The sequence below is a fragment of the Zootoca vivipara genome, chromosome 15 (assembly GCF_965207765.1).
Source record: "Zootoca vivipara chromosome 15, rZooViv2.hap1.1, whole genome shotgun sequence".
In the NCBI taxonomy this organism is placed as follows: domain Eukaryota; kingdom Metazoa; phylum Chordata; class Lepidosauria; order Squamata; family Lacertidae; genus Zootoca; species Zootoca vivipara.
This window is the reverse complement of record NC_142598.1, coordinates 21,924,189-21,941,802: the sequence shown is the minus strand read 5'-3', so window position 1 is coordinate 21,941,802 and position 17,614 is coordinate 21,924,189. Positions and strand designations below refer to the sequence as shown.

General features: G+C 44.7%; 1 protein-coding gene across 1 annotated transcript in view; it reads left to right on the top strand.

The window, feature by feature from the left end:
• The window catches only part of LOC118075360 (transient receptor potential cation channel subfamily V member 6), a 69,476-nt gene that overhangs the window by 22,352 nt on the left and 29,510 nt on the right, over window positions 1–17,614 (top strand). The window contains exon 2 of the mRNA XM_035097275.3: window positions 16,429–16,526. Coding sequence (XP_034953166.2) covers window positions 16,429–16,526 — 98 coding nt within the window. The remainder of the gene's footprint in view (window positions 1–16,428; window positions 16,527–17,614) is intronic.

Below are 17,614 nucleotides of genomic sequence, written 5' to 3'. Positions count from 1 at the left end.
GGAAGAGACCACAAGGGTCAACCAGTCCAACCCCCTGCCAAGCATGGAAACACAATCAAAGCATTCTTGACATATGGCTGTCAAGCCTCTGCTTAAAGACCTCCAAAGACTCCACCACACTCCTTGGCAGCAAATTCCACTGTTGAACAGCTCTTACTGTCAGGAAGTTCTTCCTAATGTTTAGGTGGAATCATCTTTCTTGTAGCTTGAATCCATTGCTCCGTGTCTGCTTCTCTGGAGCAGCAGAAAACAACCTTTCACCCTCTTCTATATGACATCCTTTTATATATTTGAACATGGCTATCATATCACCCCTTAACCTTCTCTTCTCCAGGCTAAACATACCCAGCTCCCTAAGCTGTGCCTCATAAGGCATTGTTTCCAGGCCTTTGACCATTTTGGTTGCCCTCCTCTGGACATGCTCCAGCTTGTCAGTATCCTTCTTGAACTGTGGTGCCCAGAACTGGACACAGTATTCCAGGTGAGGTCTGATACAGTGGTACTATTATTTCCCTTGATCTAGATGCTATACTCCTATTTATGCAGCCCAGAATTGCATTGGCTTTTTTAGCTGCTGCGTCACACTGTTGACTGTGGGTGCTCCATATTCTCCATGAAGGCGCAGGACACCCACAATTTTTGCACCACACATGTGACGTCACAGGCTCACGCTGGGCACCCACAAAGTGGGGCAGTTCCCGGCACCTGTGACAGCCGATGCAGGATTTGCATTAGTGCTATAATATATGTGCATGTTGCAAAAGCTGGCCCTGGTGTGTGCCGATCCCCTGTCAACCTGCAAAGAGGAAACCTGGCATTGAGTATTGGATGCTTGAGAGTGCAAACCACGGGCTTCTGCAGAGAGCACATCTGCAACAATGCAGATGATGAAGGGCAGGCTGCCATTGCGTTAGTGCTGATTTGCTGAGTGAGGAAAGCCATGTGAATTTCAGCCAAATTTTCTAGCAAGCTGGTACAGAGAGGTAAAGCAAACTTTTCTCCCCTGCCAGCCCATATATTATAGTCTGGCTAGAGGATTGCTTGATTGTGCAAGTGATGGAAGGAATTCTTCCAGGTCAGCCAATTGAAGAAAGTGGGGAATTTCCAACCACCACTGAGGAATTTCCTTCCACTGCCTGTTATCCCCATTCAGTTAGATGGGTGAGATAATATGAAGACATTGATCCCTTGCTGAGTGTGACTTTGCTAGAAACTGGGTCATGTTTCTCAGGACCCGGGCCCAGGAGCTTATTGGTTAGTTAATGGTGGATAAATTTCTGTGAAAATTTGTCCATCATTGCCTGTATAAATACACAACTGCTAGGGAGTGTTGGGCAATTTCTAAGGCATGTTCAGTTCACGTAGAGCAGGGGTAGGGGATGTGGGTGGTGCTGTGGTCTAAACCACTGAGCTTCTTGGGCTTGCCGATTGGAAGATCGGTGGTTCAAATCCCCGCTACGGGGTGAGCTCCCATTGCTCTGTCCCAGCTCCTGCCAACCTAGCAGTTTGAAAGCACACCAGTGCAAGTAGATAAATAGGTACCGCTGTGGTGGGAAGGTAAACGGCGTTTCTGTGCGCTCTGGTTTCCATCACGGTGTTCCGTTGCACCATAAGTGGTTTAGTCATGCTGGCCACATGACCTGGAAAGCTGTCTGTGGAGAAATGCCGGCTCCCTTGGCCTGAAAGCAAGATGAGCGCCGCAACCCCATAGTCGCCTTTGACTGGACTTAACCATCCAGGGGCCCTTTACCTTAGAGCAGGAGTGGGGAGCCAGCAGCCTGCAAGCCTCACTAGACCTTCCATGTAGCACCATTTCGGCCAAGCCACCCCACCTGCCCTATACCTGAAATATAAGAAGAATGCCTTCAAAGCCCTATGCAAGAAAGCACTTTGCAAGGTACATCTGCAAGTCCCCCACAGGCAAAAAAAAGAAAAGAAGGTCACCTTATGTCACTGTGACATCCACTGATGGACAGGTGGGAGACTCTGCCCACTTGTCAAAGTTGGTCTGCAAGAACAGCTGGAAATAACGATCCGACCTGCCAGCCATACCCAGTTCCCCACTCTAGATGTGGGGGTGATGATGTAGCCCAGCCGGTAAACTGCATGTGTCATAGAATGTGGCACACAATATCCTGCAATACACAAGGTGAATTGGGAATGGAATACCTGAGCAGGGATGGGATTTTCTGAAAATCTTGATTTTGAATTTAGCTGCATGGTTTCCTCTACCCCGCCCCCAATTCATGTCTTCAGCGAGAAGCAAAGTTTTTTCACTAGGTGTGCTGAAAATACAAAGAATGCTTGCAAATTGTATGCATAGACACTCCTGATTTCCTAAAGAAACCAGCACATAAACAGAAGTACAGTCATACCTTGGTTTACAACCGCCTCGGTTTACAAACACCGCGGACCCATCTGGAACGGATTAATTCACTTTCCATTACTTTCAGTGGGAAAGTTCGCTTCAGGTTAAGTACGCTTCAGTTTAAGTACAGACTTCCAGAACCAATTACGCTCCTACTTCGGGTTAAGTACGCTTCAAGTTGAGTACTCCGCAGACCGTCTGGAACGGATTAATCCACTTTCCATTACTTTCAATGGGAAAGTTCGCTTCAGGTTAAGTACGCTTCAAGTTAAGTACAGACTTCTGGAACCAATTGTGGTTGTAAACCGAGGTACCACTGTATACAACAGTGCATATAACTCCTTAAAAATGGTTATGTATTAATACTTACAAAATTTATGTTGCAGAAATATAGGACCACATATATGACTCTTTTATATGTATAATATACACATTTTTTGTGTATCATTTTGCATATAAAATACTGTACCTGGTCTTGGACAGAGGCGTGAATTTAACAGAGAGAAAAGGGGAACTAGCAAAACACCTGACATTGCGCAAGTGGCGCAGACATAAGCAGGTGCTAGAGACATAAGCTGGTCTCATGCAAGCAAAGTAACATTGGGTCGGAACAATTCCTCCTCCATCCCAATCCCTCAGGTATCAATTTTGAAAAAATGCTGGCAGTCTCTGAAACCAGCTTCTAAGTTATTGGGCGTGGAGTTCACAGTTAAAAAAAAAAAGGCTGTGTCCAGAGATTTTAGAAATGAATAGCAGTTATTGGTCAATGTATTGGAGAAATCTGCATGAAATAAACCACTGGGATTCCCCACCATCACCAGGCACACATCAGAAGTGTCATGCTTGTCAAACAAATGGCTTGAACCTCTGGCGGAGGCAGAGTTCTGATTTAGCAGTCTGGCAACATGTCCGAGAATGAGAAAGGTAACCTTCAACTCCTTCAGATAGTAACAATGAAGCATATTTTATAAACTAGGACCACAGCTGGTATCCATTTTTGTTTTTTTATTTCCTTTATTCCTGAAGTTAAGAGTGAGATATTTGTAGCTATTATGGACAAACTTCCCAAATAAACCAGCAGGTTTCTGAACAGTCACCCACAGATCTGTGAAAACAGAAAACGTTAGCATGCTGTGCAATTGAGCCAATTACAGAGAACACAGAGGAAGTGCAATAGTCAAATATTCCGAGCAATAACCTGTTGCCAGGGCAATGGCAAGCTGGCTAGCATTTTGAGTGGGGAAGGAAGCCCACATGCTAGGATGCAAACTAACCATTTGGAAAGCCCAACCGTATGAGAATTATGTGGATGCAAATACATTTGTAATTGTCTCAAACATTGTAGTATTTCATGTTGGTAAAGCAGAGGTGTGTGTGGAAACATTGGGTAGGTTTGTGAATGCCTACTTGCAAGAGATTGGTGTGTGTGTGTATGTATGTATGTATTGTGGGGCCTAAACCCTAGAAATTAATAAATGGTAGGGTTTTGATTAATTGGGATATGGATGAAAGTACAGGCTGCAGAACTGTGCCAGACAAGGAATCCCTGGGCTGGTTTATGCAAACCAGCCTGGCTGGCCTAGCAAAGAGCAAATCTGTTGACATGGGGTTGGTGGGCCATCGGAGAGGAATCCTTTGGCCTGGGGAGACAGATGTTGCCAGGATGATGGGGTCCTGTCACCTCAGACAGGAAAAGGGAGTCTTGAGCAAGAGTTTCTGGGAAGAAGGAGGAAGCAGAGAAAAGACTCGGATCCATCTTGGGCAGGTTGGCTGAAGGCCGACTGCACTGCTGTGAGGGACAAGCCCCTCTTGAAATGACCATGCAGTAAGATCTGGACTCCCTCCATGCAGAGGTGTAAATAGGTGGATAAACCATATTTCTTAAAGCTTCGACAATCTCTGCCGTGTCTCAATTCTCCAAAGGGGACCACAGACCCTGAATGAGTGCCTGGAACCCCAAAGGCTCTTGCTACCGCTCTGCAGAGAGAGGGCAAGACACCCAACTTTTGCAGCAATGTGTTTATACCATATGCTATGTCTACTCAGAAGTAAGTCCCTTGAGTTCCCAGGTAAGCAGGCATCCCAACTGCAGCTGTGAAGTGCCATGGGCCAGCTGAGCCTTTTGCCTTGACAAAACTTTTTGAAGGAAGCAGCTAAAGAAATTGAAAAAATGCAGTCTGTGCTAGGAAAGGAACACAAGGTCGGGAGTTGAAGAAAAAAGATACATCTTCAGCAACAGAAACTGCAGGTTATAATTAAATGCATGGGAGTTTGGGCTGGTCACCTGTCCTTACGCACAGTGAACAAAGGCATCTTTTCTTGCCAAGTGTTTGCGTAACCAGCTGTAGAATTTACGGTAGAATTTACAGTAAATTGACAGGTGATGGGGCACCTTAAAATGGCTCGTAGCTTTTAAATGTAAACACCAGTTGTTTCAATAGAAACTTTTTATGTGGCTTTGATACCAGAAGTGAACAGGCAGGGAGAGAACATCGTGGAGCACATGAGAAGGCGTTGCCTGTGTTCCACCCTCCTCTCCCACATTCTCCTTTCAATGCAAAAAAAAGTTAAAACATACAGATACACTAAACACCCAAACTGGCAAGTTTGTATCTTCTTTGGCCTTTAGAGTCTGTTTAGTAGGTCAGATCAGCCTACCAGAGCTCCTGGGTAATACTCTACTGGATTTTTGTAGCGTTCGGTTTTTCCACTGGCATTTTCTGTATAACTTTCTTGGCTTGGCACAAAGTGCTTGGCAGAGTTGTCAGCTGGCAATGCCCACTTTCAAGGATGTGAACATTTCCCCTTTTTGCCAATTAATTTTCATCGCTTTTCAAAAACTTTAACAAATTTAGCATCACAATAATTCAAATTCGATACGAATTTGACTTCCCACCCCGCCATCTTGATGTTTCTCTTCCTACCCTTATTGCATACATTTCAAAAATTTAAAAACATTTTAACATTTTATCTTTGACACACACACACACACACACACACACACACACACACACACACACCCGGTTTTCTTCCCTCTTCATCTCCCTTCTCATTTTTGGCTCCTGCTAGATCTTTTACTTAACTACCGTGTTTCTCATATTATAAGACATGTCTTATATTTATTTTTTCCTCAAAAAAACACACTATGGCTTATTTTCAAGGGATGTCTTATTTTTTTCCTCCTCCTCCTGCCGTGGCCGGCATTGCTGCTACGCCTATCACTATGTCTTATTTTCGGGGTATGGCTTATATTCCTTGAATGCTTAAAAATCCTGCTATGGCTTATTTTATGGGTATGTCTTAAAATATGAGAAACAGGGTATAACATATTCCCCCCATTTCAAGGAGAGGTACTCTTCACTTTGTCAGCCTACAAAACCTTACTTTTAAATTGGTAATCCTCCATTAAAGACCATCTCTTCCAAGGATGTGAATATTTTCAACCCTCTGGGTTCACACTTGGCCTGAAATATCGCCAGCACAAGGTGGGGACAATGACACTCTTTCTGAATAGACTGAATGAAAGATTTTGTGGGAATGAGGATGCCAATTTGGAGCACACTGCTACAATCCTAGGCTCATGCTCATATGCAGGTAAAAAAGGTAAAGGTAAAGGACCCCTGGACTGTTAAGTCCAGTCAAAGGTGACTATGAGGTTCCGGCACTCATCTCGCTTTCAGGCCGAAGGAATCAGCATTTGTCCACAGAAAGCTTTCTGGGTCATGTAGCCAGCATGACTAAACTGCTTCTGGCGCAACGGGACACCGTGACGGAAGCCAGAGCACATGGAAATGCCATTTACCTTCCTGCCATAGCGGTACCTATTTATCTACTTGCACTGGCGTGCTTCTGAACTGCTAGATTGGCAGGAGCTGGGACAGAGCAATGGAAGCTCACTCCACTGCAGGGATTTGAACCGCTGACCTTCCAATCGGCAAGCCCATGAGGCTCAGTGGTTTAGACCACAGCGCCACCCTCGTCCCATATAAACACATTCCAACTTAATAATACCCATGTACCCGTGTTCGAAAACACGCCAAAGTGCAAGTAGATAAATAGGTACCGCTCCAGCGGGAAGGTAAACGGCATTTCCGTGCGCTGCTCTGGTTCACCAGAAGCAGCTTAGTCATGCTGGCCACATGACCCAGAAGCTGTACGCCAGCTCCCTCGGCCAGTAAAGCGAGATGAGCTCCGGAACCCCAGAGTCGTCTGCGACTGGACTTAACAGTCAGGGGTTCCTTTATCTTTACCTTTATCTGTGTCAAACACGATTGCTGCCTAAAGCTTGTAGGCACTGTAAGGAAGCCTGCAAAGCACAATACTCCTCTGATTTTAGCCAGTGAATTCCTGGGGTCCGAATCCAGCCCAGAGCTAGACATGCTTAAACCCACTAGAATAGTTCCCAAATCTGTATTGGATTAGAGCCTACAAATTGCTTTGGTCAATGCTGCCACCATTTGGCCTTAAAATGCCACTACATCGAATAATACATTTAAATATATGCTACATGTGCGAGACGCTAGCCGAGCCAAACAAGCAAAACGGTGTTCAGAGGAAGGAAGCTGAGTCGCTCTCCCAGATCCTGCCACCAAGGAAATAAAAATACCTACAAAGTACAATGACATTGGTCATTAATAAGAACAAATTAATAGTTAATAACAACAAATATCACGTGGAGATTTAAACACTGCCCTAGCTGTCAGTGTTCGTGAAGAGAGCAAAATGTTTGTTCATAGAATCGTAGAATTGGACGGGACCATGAGCGTCCTTTAGTTATTTTCTCCCCTAATGCCTTGAGAGAAAGCATTTGCGTACTTTTCTTATATGCTTCATTTGTTGAACAACATACTGTATTGCAAGATGTGTGTGACCTTGTCTTGGTGATCTTGAGTGATCCACTCTGCAGCTCTCTGAATTCTCTGCTGCGAAGTCACGCGCTGCTCAAGCAACGAGTCTCAGAAATAATTGTTTTCTAGAAAACAAAACACTGCTCTTCCAAGAAACTGCTTGTGTGGTCTTGTTGCAGGATATGGTTGTAAATACATTTTAAAATCTAGTATAATGCTAATAGCATTCCTCCTCCTCAGCTTGCCAGAATCCATCTTCAAAATTAATAATCGCAGTCTCTTGCCAAGATGCTTTATAGATCCTTCTGGTTCTATAAATTATTTTTCCACATACCACACATGCAGGTTATCTTCTGGTTTGTCATGATGGTTTTTTTATGGCAGAATTTTATGGTGCTCTTGGGGAATAAGCAAAATGGTTTGCTTTCAAATGCAGTTTATTTCTTCACCAGAAATATATTTTCCTTTACTGAGTTTTTCTTTTATGTGGGGAGGTCTCTCCCACCCCAGAGTAGCTGCACATTTTTTCTGCTGCTGCTGCTGGTGGTGGTGATGGTGGTGGCAACATCACCACTTAGAATAATGGAATCATAGAATTGTACAGTTGGAAGGGACCATGACGGTCATCTAATCAGACTAATGTCAGACTAATCTGATCTCATTTTTTGACAGAATTACAAGCCTGGTAGATGAAGGGAACGCTGTGGATGTAGCCTATCTTGATTTCAGCAAGGCCTTTGACAAGGTGCCCCATTATATTCTTGTAAAGAAGCTGGTAAAATGCGGGCTAGACAATGCTACCATTCAGTGGATTTGTAACTGGCTGACTGACCGAACCCAAAGGGTGCTCATCAATGGCTCCTCCTCATCCTGGAGAGTAGTGACTAGTGGGGTGCCACAGGGTTCTGTCTTGGGCCCAAACTTATTCAACATCTTTATCAATGACTTAGATGATGGGCTTGAGGGCATCCTGAGCAAGTTTGCAGACGACACCAAATTGGGAGGGGTGGCTAATACCCCAGAGGACAGGATCACACTTCAAAATGACCTTAACAGATTAGACAACTGGGCCACAGTAAACAAGATGAATTTTAACAAGGAGAAATGTAAGGTACTACACTTGGGCAAAAAAAAATAGGCACAAATACAGGATGGGTGACACCTGGTTTGAGAGCAGTACATGTGAAAAGGATCTAGGAGTCTTGGTAGACCACAAACTTAACATGAGTCAGCAGTGTGATGCAGCAGCTAAAAAAGCCAATGCAATTCTGGGCTGCATCAATAGGAGTATAGCATCTAGATCAAGGGAAGTAATAGTACCACTGTATTCTGCTCTGGTCAGACCTCACCTGGAGTACTGTGTCCAGTTCTGGGCACCACAGTTCAAGAAGGATACTGACAAGCTGGAACGTGTCCAGAAGAGGGCAACCAAAATGGTCAAAGGCCTGGAAACTATGCCTTATGAGGAATGGCTTAGGAAGCTGGGTATGTTTAGCCTGGAGAAGAGAAGGTTAAGGGGTGATATGATAGCCATGTTCAAATATATGAAAGGATGTCATATGGAGGAGGGAGAAAGATTGTTTTCTGCTGCTCCAGAGAAGCGGACACGGAACAATGGATTCAAACTTCAAGAAAGAAGATTCCACCTAAACATTAGGAAGAACTTCCTGAGAGTAAGAGCTGTTCGGCAGTGGAATTTGCTACCAAGGAGTGTGGTGGAGTCTCCTTCTTTGGAGGTCTTTATACAGAGGCTTGACAGGCATATGTCAAGAATGCTTTGGTGGTGTTTCCTGCTTGGCAGGGGGTTGGACTGGATGACCCTTGTGGTCTCTTCCAACTCTATGATTCTATGATCTAGTCCAACCCCCTGCAATTCAAGAATTTTTTGTCCAACGTGGGGCTTGAACCCACAACCCTGAGTTTAAGAGCCTCATATTCTGCCAACTGAGCTATCTGCAGTTTGCTCAGTGTGCTGCCTCCCTTGCCAGCCCACCCCAAGGTGGGGACAGTAGTGTGGCCTTTGAATGACTCCCACCATGTTTGCAACCCATCTTAATTCACCCAAAATTAATTGTCCTGGCTTCCAGATCCACTGTATGTAACATAAGCTGCTTTCCATCTGCTTTCCATCTGCTTCGTACCTCTGTCCCATTTCCCTCTCGCCCTCCCCTGGTGATTGGAGACAAAGGTTCTATCCATACCATACATTCAAAGCAAATTAAACACACATTTAAAGCACATGGTTTTTCCCCAAACAACCCTGGGAACTGTAGTTTTTTATGTGTGCTCAGAATTGTTGACCACATGAGAGAGAGAAGGAATCACGGTTCCTAGGGTTGACTGAGTGAAGTTATGTGCTTTAAATGTGCATTAAATGTGCTTTGAAGGAATGGTGCAGATTTGCCCTACGAGGTTCTGCCGGAAGCACTGCGAGTCCTTTCTTTGTGTGCTGGCTTTTAGCACCTAGGATTATAACAATTGTGGGTGGTTTTCTGGCACTTGTTTTAATCTCCTCTAATCTGGTTTTAATTTGGTATTTTATATATAATAGAACCCATTAATTGTCGAGTTGTTCTACCCATTGGCTATTAGGAAAGAGACAGAGGGAAAGAAAGACCAGGAAATGTTAAGTTAAAACCAGCCAAAAGCATAATGGTGGCTCCAATCCAACACAAATGGCAGATCCTACGAGTGTTCCTGTTTTCCAGGGACGGTCCTGGATTTACAGAAGCCGTTCTGGTTCCTGATTTGATCCCCTAATGTCCTGCTTTTCCTCAGGACATCCCTATTTCCATTGGGGAAATGTTGGAGGGTATGGAGTTAGGTGACCCCCGAGCCAAGGAGATAAGTAACTGTACAACCTTTCGAAGACATCTGAAGGCAGCCCTGTATAGGGAAGTTTTTTAAATGTTTCATTATATTTTTATGTATGTTGGAAGTCATCCAGAGTGGCTAGGGCAACCCAGTCAGATGAGGAGAGAGGGGTATAAATAGGATATTATTATTATTATTATTATTATTATTATTATTATTATTATTATTATTATTTGAATAGGGCGTCCCTGTTTTCATTGGAGAAATGTTGGAGGGTATGAAATGGCAAATGATCTACAACACAATAAAAAGCAGTAAGGCTTCAGTCCTGCAATAGTACGTATCTGGGAGCAAGCCCCATTACACATAGTGGGACTTCCTTCTGAGTAAATATGCGCAGGATTGCACTGCTTGGCTGCAACCCTATTTTCTGGAATAAGTTCCTTGAAAGCCATCAGCACCTGCTTCTGATTCAGCATGCGTAGGCTCTTAGAGGGTGAAACCTGCCTCCTTTGCCACTCCCATATGGTATTTTATACACAGATAATATTTTAAGATTTGGAAGGCTTGGTAATGAGCCTAGAAATGGAATTCACATTTTTTTAAATTAAAAAATGCACATTTCTACACATCCCAACCAGATATTATGTGCCAGCAGCCTGGAGGAGAATCACTCCTCCAAAAGAACGCTTTAAAACAAAAAGATTATTATTAATAATAATAATAATACTATCATATATCCTCTCTCCTACCCGTCTCCATTGTGGGTCATTTGCAGTTACCCATTTTTATGACTATTTGAAATGTAAAATTTAGAGCTCCCCTGCTGCCTGGATGCAAATAAAATCCCACAATTAAAAGCAGACACCGTATATTTCTCCCCGTTAATTAAAGCTGCATGGAAGGCAGGTTGAATATATTTGGGTTGTGGAGTCTTATCCTCAAGACCTTCAGTGGTTTCTAGAAGGTCAGGTGTTCTTTTTCTCTCTGTCCCCCAAGCGGTTTGCAAGATAATGCTTAGAGGGTTTCCAGGTGTAGCCAGGGCAGATCACCTTGGGGGCAGAATCAGCTGTTTGCTCGCTTTTCAGATGGTAGTAAAAGGCAAAGGTAAAGGACCCCTGGACAGTTAAGTCCAGTCAAAGGCAACTATGGGATTGCGGTGCTCATCTCACTTCAGGCCGAGGGAGCCGGCGTTTGTCCAGAGGCAGCTTTCCAGGTCATGTGGCCAGCATGACTAAACCGCTTCTGGTGCAACGGGACACTGTGATGGAAACCAGAGCACATGGAAATGCCATTTACCTTCCCGCCGCAGTGGTACCTATTTATCTACGTGCACTGGTGTGCTTTTGAATTGCTAGGTTGGCAGGACCTGGAACAGAGAAACACGAGCTCACTGCATCGAACTGCCACTCTTCCGATAGGCAAGCCCAAGAGGCTCAGTGGTTTAGACCACAGCTCCACCCGCATCCCTCTAGTACAGATGGTAGTACTAGTTTTTTTTACTGATCGGTCCAATGTTCCCGGTGTTTGTGGAAAATTCTCAGCAATAACGTACACAATTGAACTGGGTCAATTTTTAGTCCATGGGAAAGGGTGAAAACTTGCTATAGCTCCACTGAAATGGCAGGTGGGAGGGGGGGAGGGCCTCAGGGACATGAGACTAAGGGTTAAAATGTCCAGTGCTTTTACAGGGACAACGTCTCATTTGAAGGCGCCAATGCCAGTGCAATCATTTTGCCAAGATACATAAAATATACTGCTGCAGAGCACACAGAAGGCCACCTCCCTTGCAGTGTCTCCTCCCTCTCAAAGGAGGCACAACCAGCTGCTGCCTGGATTTGCTGAGAGGAGGTGGCTGTTTTTTCCTAGGAGAATGTTACTTTCCTTAGGGAAAGTTCATGCACCGTGAAAGAACACTTTCCCCTTTTAAAAAAAACGAGCCCCACAAAATTCTGAAACTGGCCCACAATGATTTATCAAGTAGACGTTTCTGGGGGAAATTATCCTGCTCTTATGGGTAACGCATTTCTGAAAATGGTTTTGGAATTCTAGGTTTTGCTCACAATATGTGACACTGCTAGCTTTCTCGCAACTGCTTAAAACTACCCTTGAAGTATTTTTACATGCATGATATAAATCAGAATTTCCTTTATAAGCAAAATGATCATTTGGCTGCAATATGCATAGGACTGGGATGCCGGTCAATTATCATCAAATTTAATTTTTTGTTGATTGTTGCTTAGAAATGATAAAAATAACCACTTGCAAGCAGTCCTTGAAGCAGTATACAAAGCTAATACTGCAAACTGATTACCTATTATTTGATTCTGATCAAGTATTCTATGAAGCCGAGAATGCTCTAGATATTTATTTATATTAAGTATTGGTGCAAAAACGAGTATATCAGTTGTGTCTGTTTTCCGCACACCTTCCTTTCACGACATTCGTGAGGCTACACCTTCCTTTCCAGTAATATTCTCTCTCTTCTCCATCCATAAAATAAGCAAAAACAGCTCCCTCCAAAAGACAGCAGGAGTTTAAATAAAACATAACAAGCCCTGATAGTTCATAGCAGGAGGGGAAAGGATGCCATGAATCTGTGCCAGGCTGTTTCCATTTAGTGTGAGTGATTCTGCCTCAAGACTGGTGCCAGCCTCACTTCCTCATTTGAGGGCATGTTGTTGGATCTGGGCCCAGGTTTTTTAATTAAAAGGGGCTGAGGTGTGGCAGTGCCCTCTGACTTCTGGCAGACCAGCTCCCCTCAGACAGACACGTTTTCCTTAATTGAGGTAATCCTTGGCGTTGTGTGAGCACAGGAGCTGATTCCTGCTGGGCTTTGGGCCTTGACATTTTCCAGCTATTCCCACACTCCAAGAGATCGTAGGCTGGCAATCTGCCACCAGAAATCTCCGTATGGGAAATGGCCAAGATGAAATACTTTTTTTCTGCGCCTTATTGACAGGAGTGAAATTAAATAAGCTCTCCGCTTCTCTAATTCTTCCTGAAAGGGTTGATTGGCATCTAGATTTTAAATTTGCCAGGTGTCCTTTAATTTGAGGGTTGCCCCCACAGTTTAACAACTCCCCCAATGTTGCAGCTCTCTAGAACGCAACAGAGATTTTTTCTGTTGCAGTACTTTAGCAGGGAGTACTGAGGTGGAAATGGGACGCGGGTGGCGCTGTGGGTTAAACCACAGAGCCTAGGGTTTGCTGATCAGAAGGTTGGCGGTTCGAATCCCCGCAACGGGATGAGCTCCCGTTGCTCGGTCCCAGCTCCTGTCAACCTAGCAGTTCGAAAGCACGTCAAAGTGCAAGTAGGTAAATGCAGGAAGGTAAACGGCGTTTCCGTGCACTGCTCTGGTTCGCCAGAAGCGGCTTAGTCATGCTGGCCACATGACCCGGAAGCTGTCTGCAGACAAACGCTGGTTCCCTCGGCCTATAGAGCAAGATGAGTGCCGCAACCCCAGAGTTGTCCACGACTGGACCTAACGGTCAGGGGTCCCTTTACCTTTACTGAGGTGGAAACATGCAGCCACCGCTAGGGAGCTGGGTGTTTGGATCATTTTAATGCATGTGATGCCGTGAATGCAATGGCAACTATAGATGGTCAACATTCATAAATGAATTCATCTAGAACAAAGTACTACTTATTGCATGATTTTCATCATCCAGCCACAACAAAAGGATGATCTGAGAGTCTATTTGCATGGTGGTGGTGGTGGATATACCCTGTTCCTCTCTTTAGTTCTCCCCCGACTCATGGATTTCATTAATTTTTAAATTGCATCTATTACCCTCACCTTTCCTCCAAGGAACTCAAGGTGGTATACATGGTTTCCCCCTCTCCAGTTTATCCTGTCTCCATCGTCTTGCCTGTCTTTGCTCCTCCCTCTTTATGTCTCTTCTGGTTCTGGGAGACCAGAAAAGAGGGGAGCTGGTCACAACAGGAAGGGGAGACACCCTGGCTTCTTCACCAGCCTGCCTCATCTCTGTCTCCACTTCTGCCTCTGATTCTGGACTGCTCTCTGCCCCATCTTTCTGCTCACTAAGCCCTGTTACCTTTTCAGCTTCCGACGCCAACCCCCTGGCTCTGAGCCTTCCTCCCCTGGGGGTTCCCCAGCTGATGCCGCCCAACATTCCTCTGCATCCAGCCAGTCCATGACAAACCATTAGATTAAGAGCTATGTATAAACCTATGCTAATGTGTGAATGATACCGTAGATGGAAGTTTAGTTGTTTGTAGTGTGTGTGTATTAATTTTTTGAACAGAAATTATTTTCAAAGAATGCTTTTCTTATATAATGGTGTAGTCAAGTAATAGCTGGATTTTTTTAAGGTGCATTTGAAAATCACCCCATTTTTATGTGAAAATATAATAAGGATAGCTGGTATTTGGAGTCTGTAATGAGCTCCAGTGTTAGTTCCCACTTGATACCTTATTCATGTACTTCAGCTGAAAACCTCATTGAGATATGAATAAAAATGTCATACTTAACCTTAAGTATTCCCAGCCCAGCTCCTTCATCAACAGAAATAAGCTATTGTGTCTTTTTAAACAATTTTTTTCTCCACAGTTGGGAATACCCATTACCCCCTAATTACTCTGATCGGGGACTAACTGATCCCAATGCCCATTAATAAAACCCTCAAATAAAAAAGCCAACAAACGTGCATATGTGTTGGTACACACAGATGTTAGACACACACACACACACAACACAACACAATGGGGAACGTGAGCTAAAGTACCACAGAACAACTAATGATTTTATTATAGGAAAATTAATCAAGGGTGAAGCAAAATGTATTGGCATTTGGCAAGTTTGAAGAGGTCTTCTAGGAATTCTTGGCAGCCAAGAATTGGCTGATTAAAACAGCAAGCGAAAAGGACTCGCATCACCGCTGTGTGGTGTTTTAACCAGAGCAGATGTACTTCCACATATCAATACCCTGTCAATTAAAAAAAAAAGGAAGACTAGCAAGTCGCACATGTGCAAATTCCAAAATGGTATAGAAATCCTCCTAAGTTAAATTGGAAGGCAAGTGAAGTTGGGACATAAGGCAGAGCCAGCTGTGGGGCAAATAACAAAATGGTTCAGGGCAAACAGCTGCTCATCCTTGCCGATTGGGGACCTCCTACTCTGTCCATCGTTGTGTGCACTGGCAAACCTCTGTCATGCACAGGTGTGTTCCAGCTGTGAGAGAGGATCGTTGCCACTCACCCTGTCTCTTAACTTGGAAGGTTTTTTTGGAGGCACAAATTAGGAGTCCATTTGTTCCCCTCTAAAGATTCCTCAACTCGCTCTCAAAGGAAAGGATTTTCTGTTTTTTAGCGGGTTCCTATTAAGTTTCACATCCAGTTAAAGGAGGACACAGGGCACTGTGAACTTCTCCTGCAGAACTCCGTGCCCCTTGAATGGCTGGGCAAGAACACTGCTGGGGCCTTCTGAACTCCTCTTGGTTTCAAGAGAGGTTGCACAGGAAACCTTTCTGGTTGGTTTGAATCCTACTAATAATACTCAGGATTCCTTCTTTGCCCCCAGCAGCTTCTTTTTCTGTGTGTCTCCTTTTTCAAAGCCAAATTATTACATAAGTTCAATGAGACGCGTCTTCATTAAGGGTCGCTCACCTTTTCTGGCAGCTTTGTGTGTTGGAAGCATGTTGGGAGGGGCTTTGTTGGCTATCCAAACCAGGGATTGAACCCTGATGGGTAGATCTGCTGGCATGTCTTAGAACAGACACATACAGATATTTCTGCCTGAATTTAACTCTTCATAGTCTCTGCCAGCCTGTATCAGCAACTGGCTTGTCCCCAGGTTTGCACATAATGCTAAGTGACAAACCATGGCTTAGCTCTAGGTAGTGTGGCAGCAGGACCACGAGAGGAGCATAACAGCCGTGATTTACTCCCTGTGTACCTGCATGCCACGCACATTCACATTTACCATGGTTTGGCTTAGAGTTATGTGTAAATGAGGGCAGTGTACCAGAAAAAAGTATTTTAAAAATAACATTACTGAAATATCACTTTTTGCCTTGTATTGATGGCAATTAGTGTTACCAGCAGATGCTGCGGAATAGAGGAATGCAGACTTCCCAAGTTGTTAGCTGAGTTAGCATTTCATGTCTTCAGTGTAACTTTTTACCACCGTACAAGAACAATTATTATTTTCTTTTTCTGAAAATCCTGCAGGCCTTTGGTTGAAGAAAGCGGGAGCCTCTTGGATGTGTCTGTTGATATCTCCAGGGCATTTTTTTTTTAGTTGTCTTGCTGATAAAGACAGTTGTCTTAGTTTTGAAAGACAACTTTGCTGATGTGATGAGAAAAATCCTCCGCCATGGATCATGTGGGTTGTAATGCACATTATTCTGAATTTATTTTGCTTTCTGCTTGTTTCAGGATCTGGGAATCTCCCCTCCTCCTGGCTGCCAAGGAGAACGATGTCTCTGCCATTCAGAAGCTCCTTGCCAGCCACAGCTGCGACATTCACGAGAGAGGTATAGAATCTGTGCTGCTCGTCATGTCCACATTGCCTGCTAAGATAAAGCACAAGGACCTTGAGGGGAGGAGTAAAAGGAAGACAGTGATAGAAAATACACACATCACAACTGAATTAGGAGCACACACACCTCTTGGGCAAGAGAGAGGCACTTGTGTTTTGGACAGGAGATGTGGAAGAACACATCCAAAGTAGTTGCATGCCCAGGCACCCCATCACCTGACGGCCCATCTTAAACAGTGAAACAATGAGACATGGCAACTTATATTTGGGTCAGATCAGGCCACAACTTTATTGACTACAGATGTAAGAAATTTGGCATAGGCATTGGGTAGAACCGACCATTTCTGGTCTGCCTCCTGGGAGGAATTAATTTTGGGGTCAACTGGAAGCGAGGGAGTTATTGACCTACATCAGGGATTAACTCCCACACTGGATTGCACCTGGGGTGTGCTGTGGCCCCTGGGTGTCCAGATAGAAGCAGTTCCTCTGCATGCGTTTAACAGAATACCCCATTTTTGAGAGGCGGGCAGAGGCTACAACCTCCCCTCTGTCCTAGAGTACGCCTACCCAATGCCTAAACCACCAAAGCTGTGATGATTGCTATGAGGATGGTGATAACCACAGGGCTGGAGCCAATTCGCCAAGTGGGAAAATGCCAACCAGGTCCTGAATATGGCGACCAACAATGTCCATAGTAAGGCTGGTGAAAGCACAATGAACCAACCAGGGAGGGCGGGAGGGCTGTCGAAGAAGTGGTAGTTGACATAGGAACAGGCCATCTTTTATTCCCAGAGCATGGACCCAAGAGAAGCCTGTAGGCCCCATTGGTCCGTCCCCTGGGAGTGGCCTGCCCCCATGTCTGCTCGCGATTTGCAAGGTTTGCGAGTGAGCAGAATCCTCCTGCTGGGCAGCAAGCTAGGCTCAGGAGCCTTGCCCGCCGCCCATGAAGTGACCCAATGGGACCTCCATCTCCAGATCATGGCAGGCGGGAGGAGCACGGGTCTGCAATGGTGTCTACCGGCAAGGGTGAGCAGACTTCTCATAACTTCTGTGGGCGCCTTCAGCAGGTTGGCAGAATTGACA